The sequence below is a fragment of the Bombina bombina genome, chromosome 4, assembly GCF_027579735.1.
Source record: "Bombina bombina isolate aBomBom1 chromosome 4, aBomBom1.pri, whole genome shotgun sequence".
Classification (NCBI taxonomy): Eukaryota; Metazoa; Chordata; class Amphibia; order Anura; family Bombinatoridae; genus Bombina; species Bombina bombina.
Genome location: NC_069502.1, coordinates 761,734,821 through 761,756,089, shown reverse-complemented (window position 1 = coordinate 761,756,089; position 21,269 = coordinate 761,734,821). Strand labels below are relative to the sequence as shown.

At 36.4% G+C, this 21,269-nt stretch overlaps 1 protein-coding gene across 3 annotated transcripts in view; it reads left to right on the top strand.

Moving 5' to 3' along the window:
* ARID4B (AT-rich interaction domain 4B) overlaps window positions 1-21,269 on the top strand; it is a 213,468-nt gene that overhangs the window by 163,669 nt on the left and 28,530 nt on the right. For all 3 annotated transcript variants that reach the window (XM_053711073.1, XM_053711074.1, XM_053711072.1), the window contains exons 18-20: window positions 4,266-4,350; window positions 4,765-4,960; window positions 6,489-7,628. In XM_053711073.1, the coding sequence (XP_053567048.1) occupies window positions 4,266-4,350; window positions 4,765-4,960; window positions 6,489-7,628 (1,421 nt within the window). The remainder of the gene's footprint in view (window positions 1-4,265; window positions 4,351-4,764; window positions 4,961-6,488; window positions 7,629-21,269) is intronic.

The following is a 21,269-nucleotide window of genomic DNA, read 5'->3' as shown; positions in this document are numbered from 1 at the left end:
CCAGCTCAGCTGGTAGGGGGCAGGTTACGTTTTTTCAAGGAAATTTGGATCAATTCTGTTCACAATCTTTGGATTCAGAGCATTGTTTCAGAAGGGTACAGAATTGGTTTCAAGTTGAGACCTCCTGCAAAGAGATTTTTTCTTTCCCGTGTCCCAGTAAATCCAGTAAAAGCTCAAGCATTTCTGAAATGTGTTTCAGATCTAGAGTTGACTGGAGTAATTATGCCAGTTCCAGTTCCGGAACAGGGGATGGGGTTTTATTCAAATCTCTTCATTGTACCAAAGAAGGAGAATTCTTTCAGACCAGTTCTGGATCTAAAAATATTGAATCGTTATGTAAGGATACCAACGTTCAAGATGGTAACTGTAAGGACTATCTTACCTTTTGTTCAGCAAGGGAATTATATGTCCACAATAGATTTACAGGATGCATATCTGCATATTCCGATTCATCCAGATCATTATCAGTTTCTGAGATTCTCGTTTCTGGACAAGCATTACCAGTTTGTGGCTCTGCCGTTTGGCCTAGCTACAGCTCCAAGAATTTTTACAAAGGTTCTCGGTGCCCTGCTGTCTGTAATCAGAGAACAGGGTATTGTGGTATTTCCTTATTTGGACGATATCTTGGTACTTGCTCAGTCTTTACATTTAGCAGAATCTCATACGAATCGACTTGTGTTGTTTCTTCAAGATCATGGTTGGAGGATCAATTTACCAAAAAGTTCTTTGATTCCTCAGACAAGGGTAACCTTTCTGGGTTTCCAGATGGATTCAGTGTCCATGACTCTGTCTTTAACAGACAAGAGACGTCTAAAGTTGATTACAGCTTGTCGAAACCTTCAGTCACAATCATTCCCTTCGGTAGCCTTATGCATGGAAATTCTAGGTCTTATGACTGCTGCATCGGACGCGATCCCCTTTGCTCGTTTTCACATGCGACCTCTTCAGCTCTGTATGCTGAAGCAATGGTGCAAGGATTACACGAAGATATCTCAATTAATATCTTTAAAACCGATTGTTCGACACTCTCTAACATGGTGGACAGATCACCATCGTTTAATTCAGGGGGCTTCTTTTGTGCTTCCGACCTGGACTGTAATTTCAACAGATGCAAGTCTCACAGGTTGGGGAGCTGTGTGGGGATCTCTGACGGCACAAGGAGTTTGGGAATCTCAGGAGGTGAGATTACCGATCAATATTTTGGAACTCCGTGCAATTTTCAGAGCTCTTCAGTTTTGGCCTCTTCTGAAGAGAGAATCGTTCATTTGTTTTCAGACAGACAATGTCACAACTGTGGCATACATCAATCATCAAGGAGGGACTCACAGTCCTCTTGCTATGAAAGAAGTATCTCGAATTTTGGTTTGGGCGGAATCCAGCTCCTGTCTAATCTCTGCGGTTCATATCCCAGGTGTAGACAATTGGGAAGCGGATTATCTCAGTCGCCAAACGTTGCATCCGGGCGAATGGTCTCTTCACCCAGAGGTATTTCTTCAGATTGTTCAAATGTGGGAACTTCCAGAAATAGATCTGATGGTGTCCCATCTAAACAAGAATCTTCCCAGGTATCTGTCCAGATCCCGGGATCCTCAGGCGGAGGCAGTGGATGCATTATCACTTCCTTGGAAGTATCATCCTGCCTATATCTTTCCGCCTCTAGTTCTTCTTCCAAGAGTAATCTCCAAGATTCTGAAGGAATGCTCGTTTGTTCTGCTGGTAGCTCCGGCATGGCCTCACAGGTTTTGGTATGCGGATCTTGTCCGGATGGCCTCTTGCCAACCGTGGACTCTTCCGTTAAGACCAGACCTTCTGTCACAAGGTCCTTTTTTCCATCAGGATCTGAAATCCTTAAATTTAAAGGTATGGAGATTGAACGCTTGATTCTTGGTCGAAGAGGTTTCTCTGACTCTGTGATTAATACTATGTTACAGGCTCGTAAATCTGTATCTCGAGAGATATATTATAGAGTCTGTAAGACTTATATTTCTTGGTGTCTTTCTCATCATTTTTCCTGGCATTCTTTTAGAATACCAAGAATTTTACAGTTCCTTCAGGATGGTTTAGATAAAGGTTTGTCCGCAAGTTCTTTGAAAGGACAAATCTCTGCTCTTTCTGTTCTTTTTCACAGAAAGATTGCTATTCTTCCTGATATTCATTGTTTTGTACAAGCTTTGGTTCGTATAAAACCTGTCATTAAGTCAATTTCTCCTCCTTGGAGTTTGAATTTGGTTCTGGGAGCTCTTCAAGCTCCTCCGTTTGAACCTATGCATTCATTGGACATTAAATTACTTTCTTGGAAAGTTTTGTTCCTTTTGGCCATCTCTTCTGCCAGAAGAGTTTCTGAATTATCTGCTCTTTCTTGTGAGTCTCCTTTTCTGATTTTTCATCAGGATAAGGCGGTGTTGCGAACTTCTTTTGAATTTTTACCTAAAGTTGTGAATTCCAACAACATTAGTAGAGAAATTGTGGTTCCTTCATTATGTCCTAATCCTAAGAATTCTAAGGAGAAATCGTTGCATTCTTTGGATGTTGTTAGAGCTTTGAAATATTATGTTGAAGCTACGAAATCTTTTCGTAAGACTTCTAGTCTATTTGTTATCTTTTCCGGTTCTAGAAAAGGCCAGAAAGCTTCTGCCATTTCTTTGGCATCTTGGTTGAAATCTTTAATTCATCTTGCCTATGTTGAGTCGGGTAAAACTCCGCCTCAGAGAATTACAGCTCATTCTACTAGGTCAGTTTCTACTTCCTGGGCGTTTAGGAATGAAGCTTCGGTTGACCAGATCTGCAAAGCAGCGACTTGGTCCTCTTTGCATACTTTTACTAAATTCTACCATTTTGATGTATTTTCTTCTTCTGAAGCAGTTTTTGGTAGAAAAGTACTTCAGGCAGCGGTTTCAGTTTGAATCTTCTGCTTATGTTTTTCGTTAAACTTTATTTTGGGTGTGGATTATTTTCAGCAGGAATTGGCTGTCTTTATTTTATCCCTCCCTCTCTAGTGACTCTTGTGTGGAAAGATCCACTTCTTGGGTAGTCATTATCCCATACGTCACTAGCTCATGGACTCTTGCTAATTACATGAAAGAAAACATAATTTATGTAAGAACTTACCTGATAAATTCATTTCTTTCATATTAGCAAGAGTCCATGAGGCCCGCCCTTTTTTTGTGGTGGTTATGATTTTGTATAAAGCACAATTATTCCAATTCCTTATTTTATATGCTTTCGCACTTTTTTATCACCCCACTTCTTGGCTATTCGTTAAACTGAATTGTGGGTGTGGTGAGGGGTGTATTTATAGGCATTTTGAGGTTTGGGAAACTTTGCCCCTCCTGGTAGGAATGTATATCCCATACGTCACTAGCTCATGGACTCTTGCTAATATGAAAGAAATGAATTTATCAGGTAAGTTCTTACATAAATTATGTTTTTCCCAAATAAAAAAGCACAGTATATGTCAACAATCAATTACTGTATTACAAAAGATCTGCATACATGATTAATGTTTTAAAAAAAATATATACAACTTTAAAATCACATTGTGCTAACAATTTGACAATTAGTAATAAACAGCTTGAAAATTCCAGTGAGTGATTGGCCCTTGCTTTTGGCCAGTTAGGCCCAGTTTTAAATGAATTTGCAAATGCTCTAAACAATCACTGTGTGAAAGTATGTAGCTGGCTATTGGCAACATTTTACTGCATACGTAGGTTACAGAATTTGAATGCCCTATTAAGACTTTCATTAAAGGGACAATAAACACAAAATAAATGCTTTATATTTAAAAGAAACAGCCTATAGATGTTTTTATTATATTATTGAGAAAATTAGTGTTATATAGTCCCTAAACCAAGGGGCGCCACCATGTTGCTACCTGGGTTTCCTTCTCTGCTAAGGACAAATCAATAAATCTTATTAATGTTTCACTGAAGTGTGCAACCAGTTACTTTGTTATAATATGCCAGTGCTAAGTCTGCGCTTCCACTTCTAACAGGAAATGGAAAGCTCACAATTTTCTGAGTTAATTTATAGGAAAAGGGGCCAAAATAAATAATCAAAAAAGTATATTGAAAAGTTTGTTTTTCTACTATGCATAACTTTCTATATAAACTGTTTCATTATGTTTAATGTCCCTTTAAATAGTGTTCTAGAAAAAAAAAAGTTTAAGTAATGCAGACAATAAGAGCATTTCCCTGTGTACAATAACCTCTGAGGATTTATTTGTGTTTTTAACATGTGAATATCTATATCTAATTTTCCCATTTTAGGTATGATGAGTGGATAAAAACAGATCAAATTGCGAGACCAGCAGATAAAAGTGTACCAAAAATAAAGCACAGAAAGAAAATCAAGGTATTGCTATTTTGTTTTAAAAATATTGAATAGTAATTCAGGAGTAGTATACAGTACACTTGTAGCTGCCAGTCATCTGCCGTGTTAAGCTACAGACCAGCAGGATACGACATTTTGGAGCTGTTATAGGTGTTTACACCCACAAAAAGTTGCACAGCTTGTTATATATCAAAATCTTATATATTTATATTCTCTGCTTCGTGATTTTAAAAATCCAATGTTCTACCTATCAATTACCTCACACTTTTAATATGGTTGTTGAACACTTTAAAAAATATTTTTCTCATATCTGTAAACAAAAAATTTGTTTAAATAAATCCTCATAGATATAGATTATGTCATCACAACTTCTCTTTGGTATCAATAATATAATTTATATCAAGCTCATTTTTATAACCTCTGTTTTTATACTAGACGAAAATGGACCCTGACAAAACCAAGTTAGAAAATGATGAAAACAATCCCAAACCGTGCAGGTTGTTCTCAAGACCTTTATTTCAGCCATGCGGTCTGGAAAGTGAATCTACGCTTGAGGAAAATGAAATTAAAATCCCTTTACAAGGTCCACCGAAATCCTTAGAAATCACTTCTATCTTAAATGGTCTTCAAGGTACCTATTAAACTGATATCTATTTTCTAACACAAGTTTTTAAAAAGGTTTTTTGTTTTGTTTGTTTTTTTACTGTTAACTTTAAAAATCTAATTTATTCACCAACTTATCTATAAGTGGTAATTATTTTTAAAAGGCTGTGTTTTTTTCTTTTCTTTTTAGGATAAAGCTAATTTTATGTATTGGTAAAACAAAAACAAAAAACAACAACATAAAGACGCACGTTAACACATTTATGTAACTCATTTTTTTGGGGGGCAGGTTGCATAAATATAACCAATAGTAACAAAAAAGACGTGAATACGAATATTTGTTTGCTGCGATGATTTTAGAATTTCTTAATAGTTACTACCAACCAAGTTTCCTATCTAATATTTTAATTGGCCCTGAATATGATTTAACTCAACCACGTTGAAAATCACACATTCCTCATCTCAAAAAGTACATCATTAGAATAATGTATGAAAACCATACAACTGACCAGCAACTTACCACCTCTTGCCATGAACAAGGGAATGTTGTGCGTATCATACCAGTAAATATATATATATATATTTTTATTTTTTTTAAACAATTGTCATGTTTTCTTTTCAGTTGGTTCTCAAGGCTTTTGTATTCATTGGTATTTAGAGCATTTATAAAACACTTTTAATAGGAGGGCATTTTGTTCCCCAGGCATCTTCTTTTTTTTTTTTTTTTCTTTCATCTGCTATTATTTTATTATGAATAACCAAACATTGTTCATCTCATATAAACAAATTAACACTCAGTCAAGTGTAGCAAACAAGCTGGAGGAATCAGAGTTAAAAAGCATAAATGTGTTTTGCTTTGAAAGCCTTGAGATTCATCATCCACTTTGACACATTTTATAAATTACTCACTACTAGCTATCTACATTTTTGTGCCCTTGCATCCTTCTTAAAATAAATTAAATTGTTTAAATGTATATTTGAAACAAATAATGTTGGAAGAAAGAAACACTTTTTTTTTTTTTTTTCTTTTTATTTTAACAACTGATAATTAAATTGCATTCAGTTCAAATTTGGTTGGTATCATGACTCACAGACATGACAGATTTTTTGAATTTCACAACACTACAAGTGATTTACAATCTTTTAGAAGTCAAATGAAGAGGCAAATACACAAGAAAAATTTGTGAAAAATGCATAGCTGCTATTCAAAATCCCACAAACTTGAATAAATAATTTGCATATGGTAACATATTTGCTACATTTCCCCAGTTGCATTAATTAATTGTCGGCTGAAACAATACAGGCTTACAATTTGCACACCTTTGGCAGCTGTACTGTGTTAGTGGATATTTTAGCAAAATACATGTGCGTTCAAGGAGCTGTACTTTATGAATAAAGCTTATCAACTACTCAGTAATTATGGTTATCTAACATTTACTCATCCAAGGTGATCACGAAAATCTGGCCTGTTGTTCATGTTAAAATAAAAATAATTTTAGGTTTGATTTATGTATTCTCATAACCCATAATTAATCTTTTTTTTTTTTTTTTTGTAGCGGCGGAAAGTTCGGAAGATGAAAGTGAAATTGATCAACATTATAATAACATAGACAATGAAGATAATGAATTTGATATGAGCCATGCTATTAATGAATTAATTGCAAGGCAAGAGGAAAAAGAAGAACTGGGCATGGATGAAAATCATGTTATAGTAAATGTTCTTAAAACAGATCTTGCACCTAGGTCCCCTGTTGTACTGAAAGAGGTGGCTGAATCTTCAGATGAGCAAGAATCTGAGTTGGAGTCCACAAGACCAAAAAAGGATTTTAAAAAAGACCTTTTAGATAAACCAGTTAAGGTAAAACGTGGCAAAAGAAAATTTACAGATTGTGGGAAAAATGTATCTCCCAGTAGGAAGGATGAACATACTAAGTGCAAAGATTCAGCCCTTCGATTGGATACTGGTATAAGTTCATCAGATGAGGAAGAAAAATGTAAACCAAAAAATGCACTAACAAGAAAATATAATGGGTTTGAAGACAAACGAAAATCTTTAAGAATGTCTGGTTTTTATACAAGCTTCACAGAAGGAACTGAAAAAAGGGCTAAGCTTTTGAATCATTCAGAAGAGCGACTCAGAACGAAAGATCGAAAAGATGTTTGGTCTAGTATTCAGGGTCAGTGGCCTAAAAAGACTTTAAAAGAACTATTTTCTGATTCTGATACAGAGGGAGCCGCATCACCACCACCTATAAAACTAGAAGACTCTCCATGTGATGTATCTGTTCAACCCATTAAAGAAGAAATTCAGATACTTCCATCCGAATCTCTTAAACCAGTAGCTGATATAGAACTTAAGTCTGTTGAAGAGAAAACTATAGAAACAGGTGAAAAAAAGATGGACTTTCCAAGTAGTGGCAGTAATTCAGTGCTAAATACTCCACCCACAACACCAGAATCCCCCCCATGTTTAAGTGAATGCAGAAGACCGCAAACTACAGTTGATTGTTTGGAAACTTTAGAACAAAATCACGAGGAGAGTATGAAAAGTGAAACAGACAGCACAATAGAAGTAGACAGTGTTGCCGGTGAACTCCATGACCTTCAATTTGAAGGAAACCTTTCACCAACAGGGTTTGATGCTAGTATCAGCTCAAGTAGTAGTAATCAACCAGAAGCAGAGAGCAAAGAAAAAGGTAAGATTAAAGAATTGCATTATGCTATAGAGAGATTTCCTAATTAGTATACAAAAAAAGAAAAACAACAATCCCTACAATAAACTAACAGAATTTTGATGGTAGTTTTTCAAAAATATTCTACTATGAACTCCTGCATTAGTTTTCTGTTTAACCCTTTTCCATCTGGACTTAATTGTCTACGTCGGGACTAAGTTTTAATTATGTGATCGGGTCAGGGGGGAGTGCCTATGACGCTAGGCACGCCCTCCATCCCGCAATCCCATTTACCAAGCCGCTATAGCTTCACAACAGCCAAATGCCCAGGGCGCGTTCCATGCCGCCCTAACGGCACTAAAGCACAGCTCAGATAGGAAGGCATGGAATGTCCTAACGGCGGTAAAATGTTAAGAACACGTGGCAGTTTCTACTGCTGCCTAGGGATTATGATCTTGTTGGCCCTGAATTTGCAGGAGTATTCACAGATGTTGTTTTAGTAATTCAAGGGGGAATGCATTTAATGAGGGGAGGGGGGGTAAAGAGAAACAGAGGAAGCTGTGCCATTGGTCCTTTTAAACAGAAAATCAATGTGGGTCGTTGTTGATTTTTGTTGTTTTATAACAGTGTTTCTCAACTCCAGTCCTTAAAGTGAATGTAAATTTTGATGCTAAGCTAAAGTGCCCGGTTTTTAAAAATTCGATTAAAAACAGGGGCACTTTAATTCATCAAAATTTACATTTCACTCCTGTTGTGAAAAAAACTTACCTTTTAATCTTCACAGCAGCTCCAGCTTCCTCCGGTCGTCGCAAGCCATTTCTGATGTCAGAAATGATGGATAGGTCATCCTCCAATCACAGCTTCCCCCTCGGGGGAATCCGTGTCTGATTCAATGCCGTGATTGGAGGAAGCCGGATTCCTCATTTTAGACCCAGGAAGAGGCTTTGCAATGGGTGGAGGAAGCTGGAGCTGCTGTGAAGATTAAAAGGTAAGTTTTTTTTCACAACAGGAGTGAAATGTAAATTTTGATGAATTAAAGTGCCCCTGTTTTTAATTGAATTTTTAAAAACCGGGCACTTTAGCATCAACATTTACATTCACTTTAAGTACTCCTAAAAGGCCAGATTTTCAGGATATTTCACTTGTGCTCTTGTTCAATTATCATGAAGACCTGGCCGGTTAGGGGTACTTAAAGCCACACTGAACCCAAAAAAATTCTTTCATGATTCCGATAGAGCATGCAATTTTAAGCAACTTTCTAATTTACTCCTGTTATCAATTTTTCTTCATCCTCTTGCTATTTTTATTTGAAAAACAAGAATGTAAGTTTAGAAGTCGGCCCGTTTTTGGTTCACAACCTGGGTTGTCCTTGCTGATTGAACAACACCAATAAACAAGTGCTGTTCAGTGTTCTGAACCAAAATTGGCTGGCTCATTAGCTTAGATGCCTTCTTTTTCAAATAAAGATATCCAGAGAACAAAGAAAAAATGATAATAGGAGTAAATTAGAAAGTTGGTTAAAATTGCAAGCTCTATCTGAATCACGAAATAAAAAAAATTGGGTTTAGTGTCCCTTTAAGGACTGAAGTTGAAAAACTCATCTTTATAATGTTGTTCAGCTAATATAAGAAATTTTCTCCAACTTTCCCTTTTTGTGATGAATCATGCAAATATGCGAACAGCACTATTTTATTTGGTAAATTGTATGAGAAGCAGTCAGATTTGTATCATGTTTTACATAAACATTCACAGTCCAAAACAAATTGATTTAAAATAAAGTGGCTAGACTATTCTTCTTCTCTAGCACTGCAACAATCTGCCATATGTGACACAGAATAGCACACTGTGCCTTGCAAATATTATTTGACCTAGAAAAATATTAATGTTATGCATTTGAGAAAAAGAAATCTGAGCATAATGTAGGAGGTATTCAACTGTTTTATTGCTGGTCTGCTATACCTTCTCCAGTTCTAATCTTTATTAGATATTCGTTTTATTTTTTGGGGGACGGTAATTTTCATAGCATATATTGTTGTTATTGATTGGATGATACCAATTTGCTTTATTGATCTGTGATATTCTTGAATTTCTTCTTAAAGGGACATAAACTTCTAAAATGTCTTTCATGGTTCATATAGTGTGTGGGAGGTTCACATTTAAATCTGGACAAATTTCCAGTACTCTTTAAAGTGTTATTAGTATTTTGTGGGGAGTATTATATTACGCTCACACTATACGTCTTTCTTTCAATGAAGGGGGCCCAGGCAATCCTGATATAAACAAGAATCTAGGCTGCTGCATTTAAAGGTATATGTCGCAGTGCCTCTTCACTACGAAATGGACAATGGTGGACTAACTAGTTGGCACTGTATTACTGAAGGAGACTATGCAATTAAGAGCAGAGAGTTCCATTAGCTTGTCTGGAACCTAATTTTATTGCAGAGTAATAAATCATAGTATAATGCATGACTGTCTTTGATACCCATGTTATTACTTTCAATTTATGACACCTATCAGTTTATTATTATTTTTTGTTTGATTTCAATAATTAAAAAAATAACATAAAAAAAATAACAGAATGCTGAGTGGGTGGATTTCTACTGTTTAGGGGTATGGTAGGTTGAGATGGAAATTCTCTCCATGAGTTGTTTTTTTTTTTTGTTTTGTTTTGTTTTTTGTACAAAAGTTGAAAGAAAGTTTGACTTCACTTGATACAGCACTCCCAAATGGGCTGGTCATGCTATAACCTTTTGTTGGGAGCCCCCTGTGACTTTTAAAAGTGGACTTGGCATAAGCATATCCCCAGTAAATGTATCTGGTCTGTGGTTGACTCTGCCGATTTTACCTTACCCATACAGTGTGGTACAGGAGGAGGAAGCCTAGCGTCCAGGACTTCTCAGCTTGTCGGTTATCTTACTGCTGTTTCCTGTCTACTGTATCTGGTTTATTTTCAAATAGTCTAACTCTAGTCACTGCAGAATACACCTTTAGCATTAGGTTGTGTGTTACTTTAATTTGTGGTGATTTTACATTAGCATTTATTACTCCATTATTCCTGTTGTACTTTTCCTATCACTTGGATAGTTATTTCCGTTTATGTTACATTTCCGTTTATGTTACCTCATCTTTATATGTTTGTGTTTTGGCAATTTAGATTTACTTTTAAACAGTTTGATATGCACAGCTGCATGTAGTTAAATTTATGTTTTTTTTATTGGTTTTAGTTTGTAGTGTAAAGAACATGTTTGTTTTTTTAGAAGTGTTGCGATGTATGTGCTGCTCTTAGGATTTCAGATGAAGTCTTCCAAACTTTGTTTGAGGCCTCTCCTTTTGTTCCTGGCCCCTTCAGTGGTCCTGGGGGGACTCAAGTCACTTTATGGATGCATGTGTCTTAGGAATAATCCTGGTGGCCCTTAATGGAATAGGCATTATAGAAAAACTACCCAAATGTATTGACCCAAAGCACTGACAGTTTTTAGTTATGTTAATGGAAGCCCAACAATGGAACTGAGTTTATCATCAGGGAATTATTCTGGTCACTGGTTTGGCCCGAATATTTATTCTAAAGCCCAAATAAGGGAATGTATTGAATACAAAAGACCAGTAATTGATTCATAACACCACATTAAAACTAATGCCACTAGGTGGAGCGTTCAGTCGTTTATTAATTATCTAATATATACCTATATACACTTAGAGACACTGAACCCAAATTTTTTCTTTAGTGATTCAGATAGAGCATGCAATTTTAAGCAACTTTCTAATTTACTCCTATTATCATTTTTTTTCCGTTCTCTTGCTATCTTTATTTGAAAAAGAAGGCATCTAAGCTTTTTTCTTGGTTCAGACTCTGGACAGCACTTTTTTATTGGTGGATGAATTTATCCACCAATCAGCAAGGACAACCAAGGTTGTTCACCAAAAATGGGCCGGCATCTAAACTTACATTCTTGCATTTCAAATAAAGATACCAAGAGAATAAAGAAAATTTGATAATAGGAGTAAATTAGAAAGTTGCTTAAAATTTCATGATCTATCTGAATCATGAAAGAAAAAAATTGGGTTCAGTGTCCCTTTAACAAAAATTGTTAATATTGGTTTATACATGTAATTCAGATGAAATCTTCAGCATTAGCATAATGGCAATTGCAGCCAGTCTATGTCTGTTGGATCCTGATGAGTCACGTGTGATCTCAGATGTAATGGTATATGACCTCTACAGTATCCAAGATTTCAAAAAAAATCAGAGCTCTCAATTCTACAGCAGGTTGATCATGATTTTAAAGCTCTGTCCCTTCTTTCCCCAGTTTGTGTCCTGATTTCACACAGTGAAACACCTGTCCTTACCAAAACCCTTTAGTGTATCAGTAAGCCCTTTAACCATTGACAGTGTTTTGGACCTTTTTGACTCCCACTGGTCATGTGTCCCCATTTCAGACCACACTGACCTAGCTGCCTGGTACAAGATTATATGTTCCTAAAATATGTGAACCATAAAATGGGGGTTCCAAGTATTGAATCTTATACATCTCTGGCTTAGACAATTAAGTTAGTCTCAAAATAAATTATGGTGGGTAAAAAGATAAGATAAAAACTTCCCCCATTGTGGGGTATAGTGATACACATTCAATCCTTGTATAGAACATCTGCACATTTTCCCACAGAAACCTCAACTAGCAGTGTTGGTGAAGCAAGAATTCTAAACGTGAAGACACACATTATTTAGCTTCTTTTGTCTGCTTTAAAGTCAGACTCCCTCGTGACAAGTGTAAGGCTACTCTAGACAGATTTAAAGCATAGTAGGGATTGTAAAGTACAGCAGAAACACTGTTGAGGTTTTCTGTCAAAAAATGTGCAAATATTTTATACAATTATGATCTAATGTGCATCACTGTACTCATTAGGGGAGAGGCTGTATATACTGAACTTCCTAGGCAAATTCCATACTACTCAGCTGTTTAATTTGTTTTCACTTCTCCACTTACCAAAGGATATTTGTCATGTGTTCTGGCAACTGAATACTTACCTACACTTACTCTGGTTCCAACAGTTGTGTGCTGTCTTTAGTGCCCGCAAGTAAGCACTTGGGTTGTTGATTTGGTCTAGAGATTATTTAATAAAATAACTGGGGGAAAATAGTACCGTCAGTACCTCAGTGGTACTAGAACTCTTTATATGGACAAATATAATTGATTTGGGTCAATAGTATTATCATATGCAAATTAGATATATAACATTTCATGTTTTTTGTTTCCATTACTTCATAGTGTGCATGTATTAACCATTTAAACGTGCATATTTACAACATGTGAGGGTGTACATGTTCACACTTAATCATTTTTTTTCTTGCACTAAAACTTGCACACACAGACACTTAATTTACATTGCAAGATTTTATTGGATGTAGGAGACTACCCCAGCAGAAAACAGAATTCCTTTGCACAATTAACTTATTTCTAGCACAAAGTATTTCTGTTGATTAAAAATAGTGCACATTTTTGTCACCTGTTCCTCTAAGTCAGGAATGGGGAACCTTGGCCCTCCAGATGTTTCAGAACTACATTTCCCATGATGCTCAACTAGACTTCAGAGTGCCTCATCATGGGTAATGTAGTTCTGAAACATCAGGCTTGCCAAGGTTCCCCATCCCTGCTTTAACTGAACACCACTGTAAATCACAATTTATGTTTTTTGTTTTTTTTATCAGTTGAAATACTGTCTTAGCATCAAAAGTCCTCTTCCTTCAAAGTGATTTTCATGAGAACCATAAACCAGGAAATTGTGATTCTCCTTATTTATTCATCAATGATAAAGATTGATCTGTATGTGTAATCACAAAGTGCATTTTCCTTTTTTGTTTTGGCTGTTTCCTTGGGGGGGTGGGGTTATTCACAATTCTCCTTTAGCAAAATATTGGAACATGATTGGAGAGGATATTTTAAAAGTGAAGGTATTGCAATCTGTTTATATGGACAAGGAGAAATGGTCATTCATTTATTCCTAGGGCGTAAAAATCTTGTGTTGATCAGATTAAACACATATACATGCAGACACACTCACATACACACACAAAAGCAAATTTCTCATCTCTAATATCTTGAAACAAAATAAACCAGGGCAATTTGAGGTAACCACTGTACTTAGGACTAAGTTCTAGCCTGTATACATTTCTGTGACTGAGGCATCCAGCAACAAATGAAATAGAATGTTGAAATAACCAAAATGTGAGACAGATTGAAATACATTACTTATACAACTCTTGAAACAAGTAGGCAACATTAAATGTGAATAGAATATATTTTACATATATATTTATGACTTAACCATATTATGTTGAAATTGTTCTTGTTGTTATTTTACATATATAATATACATGAATAAAGAATTCCAGCAAGTTACATTTCTATATTTATTGTTAACAATTTTCTATATAGGTTGTCACTTTGTACATGTGAATTTCGGTAAAATAATATAATATCAATTTGTCACTCATTAGATTTTTGTTAAAGATGGTATATAGTTATACTTTGTAATAGGACTCCCCACGGGTCCCGGCCCTTTTCTCTTTGGTGTGGTTTGCGGAGGAGGTGCACCAGGTTTTACTATCTTTCTTTGGCTTCATAGTACATGATAAATGGTTCCCATTGCACCAGGAAGCTCTCTTTAGTATTAAAAGATTCAGTGGCTGAACTTGCCTTATTATAATGGTAAATTTCATTCATTTTAAGTGTAAAATTTGGTGGTTATGTCTTCCAGAATTGGGCCGTGCTGATTCTTACTATGGTGCAAATCATCATGACTAGTTTACTGTACTTCTTTGGGATGTTAGGGATTGGGAAATGCAGTAATGCCGGTTCTGGTGATAGTGTGATTTGTTTTTGGAATATAGAGCTTAATAATGCAGGTGTCTGGTCCCATACATCTCTGATTTTATCACATCGCCACCACATGTGAAAGTATGTTCAATTCTCTCCACAGCCTCTATAGCACAGTCTAGACAAAGGGTCCACTGAGCTATTAGATCTGGTTGGATAAAAGTGCCATCTATAAGCAACTTTTACAAAGTTTTCTTTGAGCATTGCATTGTGTGAGAACGATTGCCCCTTATTTAAGGTGGCTGTCCAGGTCTTAATTGGACAGGAAGTGTCTAAGTCTTGTTCCCATTTTAGCTTTAGTTGTGACTTACTTTCTTTATATATAGAGTTAAATTTAGGGTATAATATTGTGCCACGTAGATGATTTTTGGAAAGGCATAGTGATTCTAATGGGGTGATTGGCTGTAGTTGTGTGTTACCTATTATTTCGTGTGCCCTAGATCTCATTTGTAAATAATGGTACCAGATGTTCTTGTCAGTATTGTCGAGTCCTCGGTAATGTTCATATATCATGATTTTGTTATCTACCAGTATGTCTGCTATTCTATAGAGTCCTTTGTTGGACCATTTTTGTTTTATCATTTGGTCTAATGAGGAAGAATGGGTGATCAAAGATGTAACTCTAGAGCGGTTTTGAATTAGGAAATAAAGGTTAATTGTATGTTTTATAGCAATGTACATACTTTTTTTGTGGGCAATTAATGTTATTTGGTGCCCAAAAGATTCGAGAGAGCATGTCTGTCTCCATGATGTCAGATTCGATTTGAACCCATTGTGCAGTATGATTGATTTTGAACCATTGTAATGTCTAAGCCATCCTTGCTGAATAATATTATGGAATCAAATTTGGGAGCCCTACTTCCTCTTTGTTAGCACACATGAGTTTTTTTGTTTATCCTTGCCCTTTTCCCTAACCAAATAAATCTCATATCATTGTTTTGCAACCTATGAAGCTCGGAATGTGGAATTGATATGGGTAATGACCGAAAAAGTTACAATATTTTTGGTAATAAGGACATTTTTGTCGATATAATTCTGCCATATAGGAATATTTTGAGTTTTATCCATTTTGATATTAAAGGGACAGTATACACTCATTTTCATATAACTGCATGTAATAGACACTACTATAAAGAATAAAATCCACAGATACTGATATAAAAATCCAGTATAAAACTGTTTAAAAACTTACTTAGAAGCTCTCAGTTTAGCTCTGTTGAAAAGGTAGCTGGAAAACCCACTGCAAGTGGGAAATAAGACACTCCCCCCCCTTCTTTTACATATGAAAAAACAAACGGGCAAGCTGGAGAAGGTAGCTGACGGTATTCTTATAAAACTTTGGGGCTTGGTTAGGAGTCTGAAAATCAGAGCAATGTTATTTAAAAATAACCAAAACTATACATTTTTAAAAAAAAAAAAAACAACAACTTTATGGGCTATATAAATAGATAATCTACAAAACATTTATGCAAAGAAAAAATGAGTGTATAATGCCCCTTTAAATTCCTTATGTGTGCGAACATAGGGATAAAATTTGCTTGGTAGAGAGTGTAGATATTTGTAGGGAGGTTAATTCCCAGGTATTTGTCGTGCCCATTAAAATGTGAAATTTAATTCTAATAGTTTCTTTGTTTTTTTGCGGTAATTTTATGCTCAACGTCTCGCATTTATTTTCATTGATTTTATATCCGGAAAGGTGTCCTAATTGTTGTATTAAAGAGTATAATGGTGGGAGGGATAGTAATGGCTTGGTTAAGGACAGTATTATATTGTCAGCAAATAATGACACTTTGTGCTCCGTTGAGCCTACTTTAATTATTATTAATATTTATTATCGGTTATTTGTAGAGTGCCAACATATTCCATGTATTATCGGCGGCTTCTCTGTTCTGTATGAATCCTACTTGATAAGTATAGGGTTGAGTCGATTCGCAAGTATTTTTGTAAATAATATGACATCTTGATTGATCAAGCAAATGGGCCTATAATTTCGGCAATGTTGCTTGTTCTTGCCTGGTTTTGGGATTACTGCGATTCTCGCTATCAACATTTCTTTTGGAAGTTCTTTACCTTTTAAAATTGAGTTAAACACCAGGGATATTTGTGGTGTTAAGAAGATGTTAGTGCTTGACAAATGTGTTTAAAAATTAGGAGCCAGTAAGAAAATTTAGGAGCCAGGCATATTTTTAGGAGCCAGACAGTTGGATTTGTATATAGACATATGGAGAATAACCCAAAAAGTTAGGAGCCAGGGGTTAAATTCTAGGAGCCAGTGGCTACCAGGCTCCTGGGTTTGTCGAGCCTGTGTAGTGTTTTGTAAAAGGTACCAGAGTACCCATCTGGACCCGGTGTCTTTTGAGCTTTTTAAAAAATTTTATAGCAAGTTTTATTTCAGTGAGGGTAATAGGGAGGTTCAGCGAGTTTAATTGGTAATGTACTGATTCCTAAGAAATTATTTAGTTTGCTCATGCTGTCACATTTCTTATTAGGTTTTGGGAGGTTATACAACTTGTAGTAGTAGTCCGCGAAGGTGTTTGCAATCGCTAGTGGATCGTTTTGTTGTCTGGTTGTTGTAGTTGTGGGACTGTTGTGGTTTTAGTGATTTCCTTTAATTTGTTGGCTAGCATTCTGTCGGGTTTATTCCCATAAATATAGTACTGTGTGTCAATTGTTCTAATCGATCTAACTGCATTTTTGTTTAAGATCTGGTCTAGTTCGTCATTCTTATCCTTTAGTTTTTTTAAGGTTTTCCGAGTTGGGTTATGTTGTGACTGGGATCGCAAAGTGTAGATTTCATCTTTTAGTTGTGTTAATCTAGCTTCATTTAGTTTACGTAATTTACTAGATTCTGCTGTAAGGATTCCCCGGATGTATGCTTTCAGAGCTCCCCACTCATGGATAGGGTTAGAGGTTAAGTCTCTATTTATAGAAATAAGTTCTGTAGCTAGTTGCTGTAATTTATTTTAAAAGATGTTGTCTTGAAGAAGGGTAGTGTTTAAAGTCCAAGATTTAGATCTTTTTGGATTGATCACACCAGCGAGAGTAATCTCCACTAGGGAGTTATCCGACCAGGAGCAATTAAGAATTGCTGCGTTAGTTAAGAGAGGTATTAAAAATTGGCTCATGAATATGCAATCAATTCTAGAGTGTGTTTTGTGCATAGGTGAGACATGTGTAGTCTCTTGTGTCTTTGTTAAGCGATCTCCAGCAGTCTGTTAAGTTATGGTCAGAGGTGAAGTATTTTAAAAGTCTGTTGGGTGCTTTTGCTGTGGTGGTCAGTGATAGGTTTTGTGTCGTTCTATCTATCTGGTTGTCTAATGTAGTGTTGAAATCTCCTCCTATAATAGTTTTGTATCTCTTCCATAGAGTTATTTGTTTGCTTAATTTTGCTATAAATGTGGTTTGTTGATCATTGGGCGCATATACATTTACAAGTAATACAGGGGTGTTTTGAATCAATCCTTTTACTATGAGAAATCGTGCTTCGTCTTTCACTATTTCTTCCTCTTTGAAGTTTAGGGATGAATGAAGGAGTATTGTGACTCCACATTTCTTTTTAGGACCGATGGCATGATATTGTACAGGGTAAATTTTTTCCCAATATTTAGGAGTGTATAATTTGGTGAAATGAGTTTCTTGTATCATTACTATACGTGCATTTAATTTTTTGTATTCGTTAATGGCTTTTTTCCTTTTAATGTCAGAGTTAAGGCCTCTGACGTTCTGTGATAAAACTTTTATAGACATGATGTTAAAATAGTGTATATATTAACGGTTTGGTACCTTTTTTTTTATGGAAGCTAAGTAAATGGCTCTCTCTCTTCTCTGAATAATGTTGCATAGAGCCAGGACCTGCAAAACATCCCTGTAGGAGCTTAATGAAGGAGATAAATCCTTAAAGACAAAATGAATATTAGACAAGTGATAATGTGACAAATAGTTACATGACAATTGGTTTAACAAGCTAGATATTAATCTGAAATAAAGAACCTGTAGAGGAAACAGAAAATACAAATAAACAATATCAAGATAGTCAGAAATTCTGACTTATTAGAGAGATAGGGGTTACATGGCATGGCCAACCATTAGATATTTTGAGATAGGATAGCTGTAACCAAAACATAAACAGAGGCGCCACATGTGTATGTCAATATAAACCACTTAATCCAAAATAGACAAGATGCAGGGTACTCACAAACGTGAAGGCACTCTCTTGTGCCTGTTAGGAGCAGGCTGGTATTCAATCAGCAAACCAGCTGGCTGTGCAAAGGAGTTGTGGTATCCTGAGACAGTGGATCTCCAGAACGGCAACCTGGCCTGGATGGCTTCCTGTGAGTTGGCGAAGGGGAGAAAGGCTTACATGCTGTTCACACAGCCCCTCTCTGCTACACAACCTGATCTGTGTTTGATTGCAAGTGGCTGGCACTGTAAAGTCTTTACTTTTAGACTTTACACTGCCAGCCACTTGCAATCAAACACAGATCAGGTTGTGTAGCAGAGAGGGGCTGTGTGAACAGCATGTAAGCCTTTCTCCCCTTCGCCAACTCACAGGAAGCCATCCAGGCCAGGTTGCCGTTCTGGAGATCCACTGTCTCAGGATACCACAACTCCTTTGCACAGCCAGCTGGTTTGCTGATTGAATACCAGCCTGCTCCTAACAGGCACAAGAGAGTGCCTTCACGTTTGTGAGTACCCTGCATCTTGTCTATTTTGGATTAAGTGGTTTATATTGACCTACACATGTGGCGCCTCTGTTTATGTTTTGGTTACAGCTATCCTTCCTAGAAGACTCATCATTTTTTGGAGTGAAGACCGAGAGCTGCCTTTTCCTCACACGGACTTTTGTGGGACTATTTCATATACCTCGCACATAGGTCATTACCTAGTGCCACGTGTGTATATATATCCATTTGTAAATATTTTATACATGTATTTCTGTATTTTTATACATTTTTTACATTTTTTAATATATTTTTAAATATACATTTGGTGTTATACGCACCGATAACACCTGGTTAAATTCTTATCACTGTTGTATAGCGCCTCCTATAGGTGATCTGTGTGAATTTGTAGTACAGATCTCCGGTTCATTTATATTTTGAGATAGGCATGAGAAACTTAAGATTTAAGGGAAGACAGAGATAAGGGGAGGGGGAATAGGGAAGGGGAGGTAAGGTCCTGAGAGGTCTGTATCAACTTCATATTGCAACAAACTTTGGTTATATAACCGTCATTAATTAATAACTTTGAACTGACAACTTTGAACATTAACTAAAGTCCATTAACTTTTATTTGTCAGCTATTATTCTGCAACGTTGGGGATCAGGAATCTCCATACAAATTAGTCAAAAAGTCTCATTAGTAACTTACTAACACGACCATTTAAGCGGGTGAGGCGTCCTTTTCGCTTTTGGAGTCAGAGTTCATAGGTTTGTTTAGGCTTGGCTTTGTCTCTTGGATTTCCCGTTTTTTCCCACCGAGGTCTATTCGCGTTGGAAGGTTTTTCTTTGTGAATTTTTTGTTGTTGATGTGGTTGCTGGTTCCAGAGGAATCTGAAGACGATCAAGTATGGTATTTCCTTCTTCTGAAGTGGTACAGGAGTAGGTGGTACTTTGATGGATGAAGAGTATTTTGAAAGGGAAATTCCACCTGTATTTCACATGTGCCTTAGTGAGAGTTGTTGTTATGGATTTCATGTCCCTCCTCTTTCGTAGGGTAATTGGGGCTAAGTCAGTGTATATCTGAATGATGTGACCCTCGTATTCGATGTTGTGTTTAGATCTGGCTGCTTTTCAAATAAATTCTTTTACATGGTAGTAGTGTAGTTTTAGAATTATATCTCTTGTGACCATTTGATGTGGTCTTGATAGGGTTCTATGTACCCGGTCCATTAACAGCATGTCCAGTTCTATTTCTGGAAGTAATTGCTGGAAAAGGTCAGTAATAGTTTCCTGAAGATTTTTATAGGATTCTGGAAGGTTTCTGATGCGTAAATTAGATCTGTGTGACCTGTTTTCCAAATCTTCAATTTGGTCTTCCAGTTTACTTATATATGTTGTGTTGTCCATTATAAATGTTCTGAGGAGAGGGATTTCTTCCATTAAATTGTCTAATTTTTCTTTGATTCAGCCGTGCGGCCTCCTATTTCTCTTATATCTTGTCTTAGCGCAAGTCTATGAAGGAATCAGGATTAGCTGGTTTAAGCTCTTAGCATGAGTAGCTTGAGTTTAAATTAGTATTAGATTCTCAGAGCGCCCATCTACAGATCTTAAGAGCTGAGACAAGAATACCACTGGCACAATCTTCAGCGTGTAAGTGAGGTATAAGTTATTTCCACTCCTCAGGGGATTTGGGATACGTCCTCAAGGAGGGGGGAAAAGGAATGTGGAAGTGACCCACTCAGACAGGCTGAGTGGGAGCGGGTGAGGAGTGGGCCTCAATATTACAAGTTCAATACCTGTCAGTGGATTCTTTATTTTATTTTAGATCTCCCCCACCCCCTTTGGTTTTATCGTGAGTTGATGGAAAAGTCTGTTGTGTATGCAAAGGTCAGATACTACTGTAGCCGAGTGAGGCTTAGAATTTGTTGATTCTGAGCTCTATGCAACCTGTGCCTATGGATCCTGGGATGTGAAGGCTTAAATGTCCCTTTAGGGAAGTTAGGCTGTGTAGGGAGATCAGCAGTAATAAAACTTAACAGTCTCAGAGTGGTTATGTGGGTATTTGTTTTGTGTTTATGAACACTGCAAATTGCCCAGGAACAGTTATTATGGTTCTAGAACTGCCCCCA